An 18,222-nucleotide genomic window follows, 5' to 3' on the forward strand; every position below is an offset into this window, starting at 1 on the left:
AACTTTACTTTTATCTCTATTGGTGAGTTTTGCTTATAGTTCCTCTGTTATGGTGTAAAGCAGTCATGTTTTTGTTAAAGTTTTGATCTTGTTCTTTGCTCTCTCTCAGAGATCAAGATGATTATGAGGTAGTACGGAAGGTAGGGCGTGGAAAGTATAGTGAAGCCTCACAATGTTATGATTGACCATGAGCTGCGTAAGCTTCGTCTTATAGATTAGGGTCTTGCTGAGTTTTACCACCCTGGAAAAGAGTATAATCTTGTTTATCTCTCCTAATGTGTACTTTAAGGGAACCTGAACTTCTCGTGGACTTGCAAGACTATGACTATTCTTTGGATATGTGGAGTCTTGGTTGTATGTTTGCTGGGATGGTGAGTTCATGACATAATAACATTTGGAAGACTTTGCTTTTTTTCTGAGATATGAAATTAATTATTACCTAATTTTTCCTCATTCACCATATTAGATATTCCTTAAGGAACCTTTCTTCTACGGCCATGCCAATCAGGATCAGCTAGTGAAAATTGCCAAGGTATATTACTTGTACATCAAGATATGTGAACACGTTCCAGAACAACCCCCAGGTATCTTTACTTTCTTACCTTTTTTTTTTTTAATCAAAAATCATAATAATTTTGATTTTTAAAAAATAAGATTTATTATGATGATTTTCACTAAATTTTTATATAAAATAATAATAATTTACACAAAAATTTAAAACAAATTTAACACTTAAACTTTAAGAAAATAATTAATAATTTTTAACTAAAACTATGTTAATTTCACTATTATTTTTTAAAAATTAGTTTAAGTGTTAAATATTAAAAACGTCAAAAACTAACCGCGCCTAAGCATCATGTCCTTAGTTGGTCCGTAATGTCACGACCCGTTTTCTTGGGACGGTTCGTGACATCGCGTTGCTTCTGTGGGGCCATTCCACTGGGGCATGTGAACGTGCTTCAGTGAGGGGCGTGCAGGACTCAGGTTAGAGAGTCCCTTTGGAGTTAGACAGAACACAAGGCAGGGCGAAACCAGTCGGAGATGGTCGATAGTTGGAAGGCTGGGTCGGGGCAATACTGAGATTGTCGACCGCCGCACGGTCTTCTGAGAAAAGCCTGTGACATGTGGTATCAGAGCCAAGAACGTTGTGTGTTGTCTGCGCTTAGCGCCCGTAACGAGACGGGTAGGCAGGGGATCCTTGTTCGGTGGCGTAGAAATGGTCGAGGGCGAGGTGTCCATGAAGACCAAGGCAGAGGTGTCAAGTCATCAATTCGAAGTGGGGGTAAGAGTTATCCCACAACAACACAACGTACGATCTTGAGGATTCTTCTCGTGCACGAGGGCGTGCACATTGATGGGTGGGGGAGAATGTCACGACCCGTTTTCTTGGGACGGTTCGTGACAGTCGCGTTGCTTCCGTGGGACCATTCCACTAGGGCAGGTGAACGTGCTTTAGTGAGGGGCGTGCAGGACTCAGGTTGGAGAGTCCCTTTGGAATTAGACTGAACAACTCAGGTGGAGTTTGAGTCTCTGTCGCTGATCGAGGATCAGACTCAGAAGAGGGGATTAGGCCATCCCTGTCCAAACTGGTCATGATCTAGAGTCGATCACCTGATGAGCCCAAGACAGGGCGAAACTAGTCGGAGATGGTCGATGGTAGGAAGGATGGGTCGGGCAATACTGAGATTGTCGACCGCCGCACGGTCTTCTGAGAAAAGCCCGTGACAGTAAGCTTTGGTGTTCAAAGTTCAGCATGTTTTCACGTAATATAGATTTAACACTTAAACTCATTTTGAAAAAATAATAATAATTTTAACTAAATTTTAAAACAAATTTAACGCTTAAACTTTAAGAAAATAATTAATAATTTTTAACTAAAACTATGTTAATTTCACTATTATTTTTTAAAAAAATTAGTTGAAGTGTTAAATATTAAAAACGTCGAAAACTAACCGCGTCTAGGCATCCTGTCCTTAGTTGGTCCGTAAGCTTTGGTGTTCGAAGTTCAGCATGTTTTCACGTAATATAGATTTAACACTTAAACTCATTTTTAAAAAATAATAATGATTTTCAATAAATTTTAAAACAAATTTAAAGCTGAAACTTTAAGAAACTAATTAATAATTTTTAACTAAAACTATGTTAATTTTACTATTATTTTTAAATAATTAGTTGAAGTGTTAAATATTAAAAATGTGAAAACTAACTGCGCCTAGGCATCCTGTCCTTAGTTGGTTTGTAAGCTTTGGTGTTCGAAGTTCGGCATGTTTTCATGTAATCAATACAATAATAATACCAGATTTCTCTCCTGGGTTACACATCAGCTTTTTCAGCTGTTCTCAAAAACTGACACATCATTAAAAACAAAGTCCAATCAAAACATTTTAAATAATACAGCTCAACTTTATTTCTTCCACGTCATTCTCTTTGTTCTCTCTGTCACAAAATCATCGCCGCTAGAATAAGAAAAGAGGAGCTGCATAACGCGAGATATATATGAGGCAATTAGGTGTTTGAGATTGTCGATGAGTACTCAAAGACGGCGAACAGAGTTCGGAAAATCATTGATAACTCCTCTTTTGTTAATTGTACAGAGATGTCAGACAAAAGTTAGATCTGGTGGTCTTCCTTTCTTGGCATCTTCTACAATTAAGCATCGGCGATAAAGATATATGAGAACCACGGTGCTTGCAGCAGTAAACAAAGAGATCAGAGTTGGATCGATGTTATCCCCAAGTTAATTGAAAATCTGGGTTTGGGTCTGTTTTGTAATGCACACCAAGTGATCGACGAAATTCCAGAGTAGAAATCAACATTTCATCATTAGAGAAGCAAGTATAGAAGCTTTGAGGAGAAGAACGAGCAAAACGAATCAGGTATCAAGTCTGCATATTCTTCTAAGACAGAACAAATGTCACTGATTTGTGATAGCTTCACAAAGAGGAACAAACGGTTTAGAGTTATAGGCTTGGAATCATGCTGGTTATCGTTTATTTGCTGGTTTTACTGGCTGGTTTAGATTATAGGATTGAACTCTTGAAGTTAGAATGAAGTAGGACTGTCTTGGGTTTGATAAGGATGGGTTTATGGCTCCAATTTTCTGGTTTTGATGAGCGCACACAAGATTTTTATATGTGAGTAAGAGGAGACATACCTTGAAGAAAATTGAGTTATTTGTGGTAGTGGAATGCTTCCAACTCAAGGTTTTATAACAAGAAGCTGGGAGTATCAGCCAAAAGGACGACTTAAAGAGTAGACTGTAATTGAGTTTCTACAGAGACTTAAAGTGTCAAACTTTGTTGAATTACTTGGAAAACAAACACTGCCATTCATATCACACTCACGTGGACGATAAAATTAAGCCTAACCAAGAAATCTTCTGTGTAACTGATTAAATTAACCAACTTAATTATCTAGAGTTCATTTTGGTGTTCCTCCAAGTGGCTGCTTAGTTTATTATTATTAATGGGTTCGTGGAGATGGAATTGAGGTTATTGAACCTATCGTGAATGGCATTGGTTATTGAACCTATCGTGAATGGCATTGTGGTGTTATTAAATTATGAGTTGGTTTAGTTATTAAACCGAATCTAATTGTCGTGTTATTAAATTATTAGATTTTTTTTTGGCTAATGGATGAGAAGCACATGTAGCAAGTATGACTTAAGTAGTTGTGGGAAGATAACGTACTTTTCTTCGTCATGAGACCAATTAGAAGTGTTAAGTAGGTAAAGAAACCCGGACTCGTAGAGCAACGTCAACCACTAAATTTGGTGTTGAAATTACACTAAATTTGATGCTTTTAGTGTCCCAATTTGTTTTTTTATCTCCAACCACACAACAACAAATTTTACACTATTTTTATTATTATTATTGTATTATTAAATTTAAAATTCTTTTTATTTACTTTTAAGTTTGATAAATACTAATGATTCTTAGAAATGATTAATTATAAGTTAAGTATAAGAATAAAATCGGTGATGGCAAAAAAAAATATTACAATCAATAAATTAAAAAATAGCGGTAAATAAATTACATCTTATATTTTTCAAAATTAATATATTCGGATCACAAGTGTTCAGTTAATGAATTTACGTATCAATTTAGATATTTTGTGCAAAGTAAAATTTCATATTACTTTACAACTAAATTTTATATTCTTAAAATGAAAAATATAAATATTTATGTTATATTTTATTTTTAGTTGATAAACAATAATTTATTTATATTACTAAATGAAAAACATGAATAAAATAGTATTTTAACTTTTAGTTTTTTTATGAACAGTGTTACACAAAATATGGCGTGACACTGTTTATAAAACACCAAATAAAAAAAAAATTGGTGTGGGATATACCGTTCGATTGGAAATGAAAACACACCAATTATAGTGTTTTAGTATCCGTTGGAGTTGCTCTTAGTGAGACAAAGAGGTCGTAAATATTTTGAGAGAGGTCGTAAATATTTTGAGAGAGGTCGACTAAGCTTTCCAAGTTCAAGATTACCTCTGAGACAGCCATGCGATACTCTCTAGGGAAATTGGTAAAACTAACCAACAAAAATACTATAATTAAGAAACTAACCTCTAACCCCCCTATTCACTCTCTTTCTCTTCCTATCTCTCTCTACCTTCTTTCTAAAAAACTAATTTTTCTTTTTTTTTTGGTTATTCACCTAAATCACCCTACTCTCTATAAGTATAGGCCTGAATATATCTCACACTCATGTTTGTTCTCTGTGGTAAATAGAGCCATCCATTAACATCACAAAGGTCTTGTTCCAACGATACATCCTCACGCCAAAGTTATCTTCATCTCAAGTTCAAACTTGTCGTATTGCTTTTACCCCACGCCAAGTGTACGGGAGAGTATTAGGGGCCACAAGAATCCCAAAGATTATGTTTTGTGAGATGCCCATTCTCTATGTAATTATGTTATCAAAGCAAGTAGTCTTTTATATAGAATTATTTAATGAGAACAATGAGACTAACCTAAAGAGTTATCAAAGAGGCAACTCTCCTTCTTCTCCATTTTATGATTGAATGAAAGTATGATTAATCTTGGTGACAATCTAAAGCTCTTTTCACTCCTTTAGTTTCTGTCACTAAATAAAGCTTTAATAAGCTATTTCATTTCAATTTCTTTTTTTCTCTTTTACTAACCTCTACAAGAGCTAGAATAAGCTTGTTTTGGATTTGCCTACACACATAACTTGAAACTTAATCATATATTTAAATTATTTTTTCATATATCTTGTTCACTCTTTAACATAAATATTAGCGAGAAAACGCTACTCAAATTAGTTTCTTATAAATTATACAGTGGAACAATAATCTTCTTGCTTCTCTTAAAAAAAGAATATGTAATCGACTATGACTCTATACGATATAAGATTAGTTTTTTTAAGTGTTAGAGATTGAAATACCTAAAAATTATCTATTTACTTAATTTCAAACACAATTTAAGAAAAATACCCCGCGGCAGAGCGCGGGTTTTAACCTAGTATAGATTTAACACTTAAACTCATTTAAAAAAAAAAAATAATAATGATTTTTACTAAAATTTAAAACAAATTTTACACTTAAACTTTAAGAAAATAATGAATAATTTTTAACTAAAACCATGTGAATTTCACTATTACTTTTTAAAAATTAGGTTAAGTGTTCAATTTTAAAAACGTCGAAAGCTAACCGCGCTTAGGCATCCTGTCCTTAGTTGGTCCGTAAGCTCTGGTATTCGAAGTTCGGCATGTTTTCACGTAATATAGATTTAATACTTAAACTCATTTTTAAAAACTAATAATGATTTTCACTAAACTTTTATACAAATTTAACACTTAAACTTTAAGAAAATAATTAATAATTTTTACCTAAAACCATGATAATTTCACGGAAAAACGGTCTATTTCCCCACGAGAAGTATGATATCATACCAGATAGAGCCCAAACTTTAATCTCGTGCTAGAGATCCCCAAAACAAAACTTCTTATTCTGTATCTCCATGAATCGAAAGTTCGAAACCTATATATCTCCGAAATAATAGTTCGAAACCTATATCCCCACATATCTTGGTTTTAGTCGGTTCACTGTTTACAAAACAAAATTAAATCACCTATAAACCAAATTAAACCCGATTACACAGCAAATAACCATGACCCAGACCCGATTTCAATTACAACCAAACCCAAGCCAATCAAAATGAGCAATCGTAGATTTGAGATTCGATTGCAATCGTAGATCGAATGCAAAGTCTTTAGGGGTTATCTCCTTGCTTATTTGGCGATCTGCTTCATTCTTCTATGTACCCTTCTCACGATCATCTTCGCCATATCTCCGAGTTTATCACTTTCCGTGATCAATGCAAGAAACAATAAAAAACGTGCGGTGGGATTCTTCCATCCGTACACGAACGACGGTGGCAGTGGCGAGAGAGTGCTCTGATGCGCAGTCAAAGCCAGCCAAGAGGAAACTCCCGATCTTGACTGTGTCATCTTCACCGGAGATCATGACTCTTCTTCTGATAGCTTACCTCGTCGCGTCGTTGATAGATGCGGTTTGCTTAGCGTGGGAAGCATTACGCAAGTTCAATCCTTTATATTTCCTTGATACTAGTGGATATGCTTGACACTAGTGGATATGCTTTCACATATCATCAAATCCCATAATTGTTGTCAAAAATTGTTAGGACATAGAAACCGGATGAGAAAATCGCCAAGACGATTCAACTTCACGACATGGGTTTCAGAGCTTCGTCAAGAGCTTGAGAAAAGAGGAAGAAATTGCTCAATTTTTCTAAAAATTGCTCTAAAAATAAAGGAATTGAATTGAATTGAAATTGCTCAATTTTTCAATCAAGTTCAACAAATTGAATTGAAATTGCTCAATTCCACTCTTGGAATCGAAGCCAAAGACACAATTTCTTGGTGGGTTTTGTGATTTATTTAGAGGATTAGAATGAGCAATCGTCATATATGTTATATTGTTTGATTGGATCTATACGTACAGTTGGTGAAGCCATTAAAATGGTTCAGTGAAGAAGAAGAAGAAATTGGGTGATTGATTTATGGTGCGTTTGGGATTGGGTCGGGTATTAGAATTAGGTCGGGTTTATGGTTTCGTCTCGGGTTTATGCACCAAACCGACGTAACCACGATTCATGGAGATTTAGCTATTGAACTTTCATTTTGTGGGGAAATAGGTATTTAACTTTTGTTTCATGGACATATAGACCGAGGTCAAAGAATGGGCTCTATCTGGCGTGATACGCATACTTCTCATGGGGAAATAGACCGTTTTCCCTAATTTCACTATTACTTTTTAAAAAATTAGTTTAAATGTTTTTTTTTTGATGAAATGTGAAATTAATTAATGAGAATAGAGTTATTTACATGAAACGAAATAATAGAGCAAATGAGAAACATAGCGTAAACATTGAAAAGTGAAACAGAGCCAACAAAAACTGCTATTGAGTTTGCCTTGAGCTAAACCACCGTTGGATCAACCCTCGTAGCTTCTTATTCTCGTAGTATCGTAAAGACACGATTCTTGACCGTATAACTCTCTCAATCGTACGGGCTAGTTGGGAGTGCATACGATGTAGGCTGTTGTGCATTCTCTCGTTTCTTTCCCGCCATAGATAATATATGGTTGCTTGGAAACACAAGCGGAGGAGAATGTAGTCATACCTCGCATATGGATGAGTGATTAGCCGCTGAAGTGTATCAGCCCAATAAGGATCAATTAGTTTAAGTGTTCAATTTTAAAAACGTCGAAAAATAACCGCGCCTAGGCATCCTGTCCTTAGTTGATCCGTAAACTTTGGCGTTCGAAGTTCGGCATGTTTTCACGTAAAATATAGATTTAACAGTTAAACTCATTTTTAAAAAATAATAATGATTTTAACTAAACTTTAAAACAAATTTAACACTTAAACTTTAAGAAAATAATTAATAATTTTTTAATTAAAACGATGTTAATTTCACTAATACTTTTTAAAAAATTAGTTTAAGTGTTCAATTTTAAAAACGTCGAAAAATAACTGCGCCTAGGCATCATGTCCTTAATTGGTCCGTAAGCTTTGGTGTTTGAAGTTCCGCATGTTTTCACGTATTACAGATTTAACACTTAAACTTATTTTAAAAAAATAATAATGATTTTTACTAAACTTTAAAACAAATTTAACACTTAAACTTTAAGAAAATAATTAATAATTTTTAAATAAAACCATGTTAATTTCACTTTAATTTTTAAAAAATTAGTTTAAGTGTTCAATTTTAAAAACATCGAAAACTTACCGCGCCTAGGCATCCTGTCCTTAGTTGGTCCGTAAGCTTTGGTGTTCGAAGTTCTGCATATATTCACGTAATATAGATTTAATATTTAAACTCATTTAAAAAAATAATGATTTTTCACTAAACTTTAAAATAAATTTAACACTTAAACTTTTAAAAAATAATTAACCATATTTTAACTAAAACTATGTTAATTTCTCTATTACTTTAGAGATATGCTGAAAGCACAAGCATGGGTTTACAGGTATTAATCGTTGGATCTTTGTCTAACCAAATCTAGTTTATGGCATATCGTAATCTAAAACAAAACCCTTGGGTTTACAGGTTTGTAGATGGTTCCGAAATTATCAAATGTATTTTACTTTCAGAAATGGAATTAAATTGCAATGAAAGTAAGGTAAATTAGATGTTTCAGAGTGAATCTTATTTCTTTTAGTATGAAATAAGTTATGTGAATATATAAAACTTATTGTAAGTAAATCCAGAACTTATAATTAACATGTAATATTGAGGGAAATGGCCGAATTGGCCATGTGTTGGTCACAATAAAAAGGTGGCATAAGTAAAACATCTATAAATTAGTAATGTTGGGATGATGATGTAATTTATAGTAAGATTTATCCTATAATTTTTTTATTGTTCTTGAAAAATATGAGATGAGATGAGATAATTTGAATCCTATAATGTTTTTATTGTTTCCACTTGTACATTTAATATTTAGTAAAATAATAAAACCTCGTGGAGTGAAAAAATATTCATCATTTTTTACACCATATGTCAAAATCTTTGAATATATATATAAATCTAAAATCCTATATATTAAAGAGTTGACAAAAAAAAAAGAAAGTAAAAAAACTATATATTAAAGTAACAAATTGCGATATGACGTTGCATCCATAAGCTCCAACTAGATCATCACCCGTACTACAGTACGGATTAAATTTCATTTATTATAAAATATATATATATTATATATTTTAGAATAAAATTGTGATATATTATAATAGTAATTGAAAAATATAATTAGATTTTTGTCAGTCCCAATATATAATATTAGAATGAATATATTTTCTTTTTTTAATAATACACAATTATGGATATATTTTTTTAAGATATGAAAAAGGAAAATAAAATTATTTTAATAAATTAATATAGTCTGAACAATGAGTTAATTTATATTAACAACCATAAAATGAGATTGCATATAATTCAGTTAGATCTAAAATCAAAATATTATAAATGAATCCCTTCTAAAACGCAGATTATTTTTAATTAATTAAGAAAGTTAGCTATTATTTGGAATTAATTTAGGAAATTCTTTTTTCAATTTCTAATTCTTTGGTTGTTGAAATAGATATTTGTTTGAGGTAACTACGGAATTTATCAATTATTCGCGTAATCGAATATGTTATGAACATATATTTAGTATATAATATACCAAATTCAACATGTGCGGGAGTCTATATTTTTATTTTAGATTCCTAATGAAAATATTGCGTGCACAATCTATTATTCGTTATTTCCAAAATTACTTGCACAATCAAATTTTCAAATATTTTGTAATGTCAACCTTATTTAATCTATCTGATCATATAATCTTGACATGTCGTCTATTATAAGGATCATAATTTTATATCATATAATATATTACATTTAACCCTCCGCCTACTACAACTATTTTAAATATATCTTTTTAGAAAATCAAATTAAAGTATTTGTAATTTTTTTATCATTTTAGTTTATTGAATATTTAAGCTATTCATTAAAATATTAAATTAAACTATTTTTAAATGTTCTAAATAAAAATCTTTTAAAATATTTCTTGTAGTATAGAAAATTATGAATTTCAAAAAAGAATTATATGAAATTAAATAGAAATATTTAAACAGTTATAAGCATCATAACTCATTTGTTAATATAATATATTATATTTAACCCACTGCTTATTATAAATATTTGTTTTTAAAAAAATAAATTAGAGTATTTATTGATGATATTTTTTAAATATTGATGATATTCTTGAAAAATATCAAGTAAAACTAATTTTATATGTTGCAAATTAAAATATTTAAAAGTCTTATTGTAGTATATAAAATAGGGGCTTTTGCAAAAATGCCACTTTTTCAATACCACTTTTTAAAAATACCCATTTTTAAAACCTTATAAAAAATGCTCTTAAAAATATAAGATTTACCCAAATATGTATGTAATATTATTAAAACATACACAGACTACATTTCTATGTATCTAAAATCTTATAAATATTTTATCAATACCTTATAAATGCATTTTAAATACCTTTAAAAACCTTCAAAATATCTTGTAAAACCTTTGAAAAACCTTAAAAATCCTTTAAAATAACTTGTAAAACCTTTAAAACACCTTATAAAACCTTATAAATACTTGGATCGAGTCTTCAAGTAGTAGTTACAATCCATAAGTACCTAATAAACCTAATAAAACTTTATAAAAATTTCATATTTAAAAAGGGGCATTTTTTAAAATGGACATCTAAAAGGGGCATTTTTGAAAAGGGGCACACCAAAAAGGGTATTTTTAACAATTTCCCTATAAAATAATACATTTCAAAAATAAATGTATGAAATTAAATATAAATATTTAAATTCTGACCCGTTACTCAGTCGAAATTTTTGTTGAACTTATTTTTGGTTAAAAGAAATATATTACTCAAATATGAATTTTTGACCCGTTAAATTTTTTTCTTCATAGATTTAACAATTTATATTTGTTTTAAAAAATTTAAATCTTGGCATATGCAGAAAATTTTTAATTTTTTTTTTGTTATATGGATTGTATGATGATTTATTTGTTTCATAAAAATAGAATCATATAAAGATGAGAAGTGAAGTATAATTATTAATAACGAATTAATATGGTAAGTTAGATATCAAATCTTACATGTTCATTTTGATTGGTCATTCTTTTTTTTTAAGTTAATAAAATATTTTCGTTTCTAATAATTAAATTAATTAAATTTCATAAATTAGTATAAAATACGTTTTTTCCATCACTTCCAACTCCAAATGCCACATTACGTAACTTTATATAGATTTCGATCAATACAATAAAATATTTATAAAAATACAAAAAATTATAACCGTTACAAACTACTTTTTCCTAATCAAAAACTTATACAAAAGACCAAAAAAAGAAAAAGTATTGAACACGTTGATGAAGACAAAAAATAAAGAACATGTGGATAATTTTTCTTAAATAAATGTCAAAAAAAGAAGGAAAAATATTATTTTCACGACACGACATATGTTTTGTTAAAATGTCTTTTCTTTTTGCATTATGATAACCATGCCTTTTTTTTTCGTTTTTTGGGGGAACAATGATATTTAAAATCTAGCGAGTGTAGAGACAAATATAGAGAAAAATCAATTTTGAAAAGTTGTTTTTTTTTTCTGCATGCGTTAAGTATAAAGAAGCATAAAAGTTGTTACAATTAAAGGTGATTTAGTCAGCAATTTTGTATTGTTCTTCTTTAAAGTCTTTCATTAATTTTTTATTTTATGCATATAAAATACTATACAGATTTGCACAAATAAGATTACTATTAGACAAGCAAAATAAAAATAAGGATATAATATGCATTTTTTATATTTATGATAAGTGTTTCAATTGGTAGTTTAGTAGTTTAGTACTACTTTGTAATTTAGTCACTGTTTTGTACTAAAGATAAACATTTAATAAACAAAAAAAAATCTATTAGCAGCATCCAAAAATATTACAACATGTTGTAACACCTCGGTTTTATGAATATGGTGGTGCATGCGGAAAGGCTTAAAAGAACTGATTTGACCACCTATATCACCAAAGTGCACTTACCTTTTCGGTCAACTGCCTGAGAGAACTCCACAGTTAAGCGTGCTTGAGCTGGAGCAATTTAAGGATGGGTGACCTTCCGGAAAGTGATTGTCGGAACTTTGTGAGTGATGACAAAACACATGAAAAGATCATGTGGTGATTTGTAGGGTCGGTAACAAGTCTTTAAAGCCTCCCGGACGTAGCGGACCGACCGTCAAAAGATGATGGGTCTACGGGTCGAGAGAGGACGTGGGACCCATTAAGAGAGATGGCGGTCGGGGCGTTACAAGTGGTATCAGAGCTGAACCCAGTAGAGTGTGGATTCAAGAGGGCTCACACCGTAGGGGGTGACGGTCTTGGTGCGCAACGAGGACGTTGCGATCTGTTAGTGGTGGTAAATTGTAACACCCCGGTTTCAAGAATATGGTGGTGCATGCGGAGAGGTTTAAAAGAATTGATTTGGCCACCTATATCACCAAAGTGCACTTACCTTTTCGGTCAACTGTTCTGAGAGAACTTCACAATTAAGCGTGCTTAAGCTGGAGCAATTTAAGGATGGATGACCTTCCGGGAAGTGATTGTCGGAACTGTGTGAGTGAGAACAAAACACGGGAAAAGATCATGTGGTGATTTGTAGGGTCGGTAACAAGTCTTTAAAGCCTTCCGGACGTAGCGGACCGACAGTCGAAAGATGATGGACCCACGGGCCGAGAAAAGACGTGGGGCCCAATAAGAGATGGCGGTCGGGGCGTTACACATGTATAACGGAAAGCTAAATTTAAATTCATCTAACTAGATAACACCATATTTAGGATTATATATTCTGCTCAAATAGTTTTTCATCACTTCAGGACATATAAATAATAGGTTATGCGGTATACAATGTATGATTTATCTTCTTAGTTTAGATTAACGACATAATTAGCACAATTTATTAGATCATAGTTTTCGTAAACATATGATACTATATTTTTGTTTTTTAAATTTGTTGCTTATATTTTATTTATATATTGCTTATATTATTAGTAAATTGCTGCAAATTTTTTTTTCTATTTCAAAATAGTAATAACATTTATAAATAATGAAAAAGAAATAAAAAGATTTTCAAATAACTAATGTTATATACACATGGATCATTTTATATAAAAATCAAAAATTTAATTTTACCTTGGTGGTTTATCCTAATCTTTGTTTAAGCAAAGTTCAAAGAAAACAATCGAATATTATAAATTTCAATATTCTTATAAAAAAAAGAGAGGCAAGTTTCTAGCCGGCCGTTTTCAATATCTCTTGGCTTCTTCTAACTTTTAATTTATAACATCATTGTCATTCTCTCTTTAACAAAAAAAAAAAAAAATCTTTGTCATTCTCTGAGATGAGTATGTAACCATATTAAAATGGTAGTCCCAACTTTTGATCTTCTTGTGTTATTTAAAAACCACAAACCAATTATCTCCTTCCATGTGAATACATTTGTTACCTTAACTCTGAGTTACTGTACATTGAACCTTGAATCTTTTGTTTTTAAGAATTTTAAAAGTTTACTTTCCTTCTTTAAATCATGGTTATATTTAGTTTTTTATTTATTTTTATTTTTTTACCTATAATTCTCTCAACCACTCTAACTCGAAAACAAATCACACCGAAAGAAGGAAAGATCACGCCATGCATTTTCTACACATCTGATGAAAAGGCACGATTGCGGTGGTCAAGAGACCTTCACGATTGCTTTGTTACTGCTGTGGAAAAACTTGGTGGACCTGACAGTTAGTAACCTAAATTCTTACTTCCTACTAGTTTATATTTCATGAGTTCTTCATTCTTCACTTATATTGATCTACTTTAACATTGCATGTTTTATCTATCATAAAATTATACATTTCTCATGGTTTCCTTATTTTCTTTGGATTAAATGACTTTTTTTATGAATACATGTATCCATGTAATCTATGATGAAATCAATCTTTATAGATTTGTGATCATCAGTTACATGGATATAAAAGTTTATATTAAAAAAAGAAAAGTAAGTTATATTTCATCGATCTTAAGATATATTCTTAGGATGAAAAAGAAGATAAAAGCTACAACAATTTTTGTGTTTTTAGATTATATTCGATTAGCTTGCATAAATTTAGCAATATGTACGTGATTTTTTTTTTTTATGTTCTTGCATATAACAGTCATAAATAGAAAAGTAAGTTATATTTATGTTTTTTTTTTTCATGTTCTTGCATAAGAGTCATCAACAAATTTTTATTTATGGTTGGTCTTTATTTTATCTTTAGTTTTATTTACCTAGGATCCTTTTTCAATGGTCATAAAGAAGAGGTAAAATCTTTGGTTTTATGAAGTATATATATGCGATTCAAGACAAGGTGACTTAAAGCATTTGATTCATATAGATCATTTTAGTATTTATTTTTAACACTTTTTGGTTTTTACCGGAATAAGGCACGATTAAAGTTTTTTAGAAGTTTAAATGATATCAAATAGTTTTAAATATGTTTTTTTGAATACGTTTGTTATTTTTAAAATTGAACATTTTAAACCTATTTTGTTTACATAAACTTTAAATTTGTATTGGTGACATTTTAGATATTTTAGTCGTCAATCATGATGTTAATTTTTTTTGTACTAGCAACAAAGTTGGAGTGTTTATGACTTATCCAACATTTTCTTTGCGGCGAATAACATTTTATGCGTTCGAATATATTTATTTTGGAATTTTCGTTATGTGATCGTTATTTTGTCGTTTTTAATTAATATAAAATTAATAATAGCATAATGTTAACACACGTCATGATATTCATATTGTTTTGAACAAATAGAATCGCGTATTGGTAACGATATTTTTTTTGGTTGTACGATGGATTAAAAATATGTATGGTTGAATGGTTGACTCTTACACATTCTAGGGCTAAAATATTCAAAACAATTGTGGCATTGTTAGTGAGATTTCTAAGTTCATATGTAAATATGTGTTGATACATTTAAAAGATCAAGAGCTTATTTCACAAATATTTCTGTTTTATTTTGCAGAAGCAACGCCAAAAAGTGTTAAAGAGACAATGGAAGTTGAAGGAATTGCACTTCACCATGTGAAGAGCCATCTTCAGGTAATTGTTTATATTCTTATATACATATTTTTCATATGACTCAAAATTAAATTTTAGTATTTGTAATTTATTTAATGTTTAAGTCTTCTTATCTTTCCAGAAATTTAGACTTGGAAAGTGTAACATACGGGATGGAACAAATCAATATATTAGACGTATGTTCAGCTTCATTCCCTTAATATCTTTTGTCATTTATTTCGTATTATTCAATTTAAAATTAATTTTAAGTCTTTTTAAATGATGAATAATAAAAATAATATTTCTTTTTTAATTTTAAAAATATATTTTTACGACTTTTTCAATCTATAGTTCTTAATATCATATAGACAATATGGTTATGACATTTAAAAAACTCATATGATCATTATTAATAAATTTTTAAATTTGATTATTTTTGGTTGATGTGTTTTTTTTATGGTCTCATTTTAAGACAAATTTTTTTTATATTTTAAGTTGACTAAAAGATGAGAGATATAGACATATTAAGACGTATTTTTCTTAGTGTATTTTGTTTATCGTTTCATATATATCAATAACATTAAAATGATATTTTCCTTGAAACAAATATACCAAGAAAATCAATGCATAGTCTTTTATCTTGTTTCTAATTAAATGGTGCTCGCAATGTTAGAAAAACATGTGTATTTTGTTTATTTTTTCATATATAAATAATCTTAAATTAACATTATATTTTCGTTCAAACAAATAACCAAATTAATGTCTTGTCTTTTATCTTGTTTCTCAAGGTTTTAAAACTGCTCGTGACATAAAAAAAACATGTGCTTCATTAAACTCACCTCGCCCACAAGTAAATATGTAAGAAAAAAAAATTGTATTCATATGAGAGTTTTTTCAAATTTATTCATTCTACAAAAACTAATCATTCTTATGAGAGTTTTGAACATATTGATACAAAATTGAGTAGACAACCTAGATTTACGGGAGCTGTAAAACCAAAACCAAAAAAGGAAAAAGAAGTCCAAGGATCACTCTACATGCTTATAGAGGTTAACTTCTTAGCTTTATTTTATATTACTTAATACATTATGTGTGATGATATGCATGTGTGACTAAGTTCTTTTTGTAGAACGATTTACGTTTACGAAGATGTCGCGAAGCACAAAGAATGCAAACGGCTTTTGCAATAGAAAATCAACGCAATATGTTCGAGACACAATATTTAAAGGCAAGTATGAATCCAACTTTACCTAGTCAATACAACAACAATATTTCGACATCAACTACTCTATCACAACAATCATCTTCACAAGAGCAATGGTTTATACCATTGTCATACCATTTTTCCGAGGGAGACACAAATCCATTCACAATGAACTATTCACAACAACCATCTATCATCATTCCACAAAATACCACGTCTGTCAAAGATTTTTGCAACGACGATATGGCTTGTCTTTCATTGAGTGAGTTGAATCAAAACACATGCAATACATTTTCAATATACGAGGCATCGATACATCCCACTCAAGGAAATCTACAGCTCAACGACAATCAGAGTTACGATATGGCTCAAGGTTTTGTCAATCCATATATGAGTATTGAGTCACAATCAATGCATGGCTTATCTACTATCACAACTCAACAACAACTTCAGGTAAACAATAGTTGTGTCATTCATGACTCATATCACAATGCAACTTTTTCATCGGCTACGGTACCACCAACAATTAATTCTCTTCATCAGGTAATGATATTGATATTTTTCAACACATTAACAAGATTTGATATCTTAAATATTTGTATCAATCACATATTCGTAGAAAATATTATGCTTTTGATGATTTTGTTTTCAGGACACTTTAAACAATACAATTGTTTTGTCAACAACACCACAATCAATACAAGCATCTGTTCCACACAATCAGTATCCTCCATACAATACTCTTGAAGTGGTGAAAGCACAGCTCAATGCATTACAAGATTCAAGCACTAACCAAACTCAAGAAACACTTTCTCGTGGAACCACCTTATCGTCTTCTGTCACAAGAGATGAGGTTGACCCAGTGGATACGTATATTGATTGGGATAAAGTTAACGAAAGGGATATTGAACTTGATCTAGTTGAAATTCTTTGAGGCTTTAGGTTTTGGAGTAAGTCCTTAACCTTAGTAATGTAATATTATTTGGTACTCGTGTGTTATTTTGTATAGAACATACATCATATGTTTGTATTCCCAATCGTATTGGTTGAATGATATTAATATATTGCAATCTGCACAGTAATTATTCATCATTAAAAAAAACACACACACAATTGACGCTACAATTTTTGTCTTGCTTAAAATAAAATAAACAAAAGTATTTTACATACTAGTCTTTTAGTCAACAACTAGATCGATGATTATTTTCGTAATTTTTTTTCTTAGGACCTAATCTATACATTTATCATGAAAAATGGAATGAAACATGCGTATAAAATAATGACTTGTGTCTTGCTTGCATGGTTGAACTTTTGGTTCTTGGTTATGAGAAGTTGGCTCTTATGATCATGAGAGGAGTAGGTAGACGTTATTTTTGGATTGGTCGTGTGCATCATTGGTAAATCTCGTTCATAGGAATTTTCGAAAAAGAAGTCGACTCGTTGCTTTGGACTATTGTCCTTCTTAGGATTAAGTCATTTTGTTTATGTTCTTTGACTAAGGTTTCAATCTCTTTTGATTTCGGATTTTCTGTTTTGTAGTTTTTATATCTTTTAGTTTCGTTTTAGTTTCTGGATAATTCTCGTTTTTTTCCGGCTTATGTTTTCCACGATTTCTATTCGTCCGACGGCTTAGGAGCGTTTAGTTTCTAGTATGATTCACTTCACAACAAGTTTAATTCAAAAAATTTCTAGATGAAAAAAAGAAAAACTATAAATAATAAAACGTCGGCAACTTTTTATATTTCTAATTTAATACTGGCTGTTTCTAAATTATTTTATTGTTTAAAATATGTTATTGTTTGTGTGGAGAAAAAAAGAAGATGAC

General features: G+C 30.6%; 1 protein-coding gene across 1 annotated transcript; it reads left to right on the forward strand.

Annotated features, from left to right (window-relative positions):
* The first annotated feature begins 1,122 nt into the window (after positions 1-1,122).
* LOC9319798 lies at positions 1,123-17,713 on the forward strand. Its single transcript, XM_021032097.1, has 7 exons — positions 1,123-1,477; positions 13,769-13,885; positions 15,159-15,235; positions 15,336-15,390; positions 16,211-16,212; positions 16,800-16,940; positions 17,050-17,713. Exons 1-7 carry the CDS (start codon positions 1,123-1,125, stop codon positions 17,329-17,331), a joined length of 1,029 nt encoding a protein of 342 aa, XP_020887756.1. The 3' UTR covers positions 17,332-17,713.
* The last annotated feature ends 509 nt before the right edge of the window (positions 17,714-18,222 follow it).

The sequence above is a fragment of the Arabidopsis lyrata genome (assembly GCF_000004255.2).
Source record: "Arabidopsis lyrata subsp. lyrata unplaced genomic scaffold ARALYscaffold_3, whole genome shotgun sequence".
In the NCBI taxonomy this organism is placed as follows: domain Eukaryota; kingdom Viridiplantae; phylum Streptophyta; class Magnoliopsida; order Brassicales; family Brassicaceae; genus Arabidopsis; species Arabidopsis lyrata.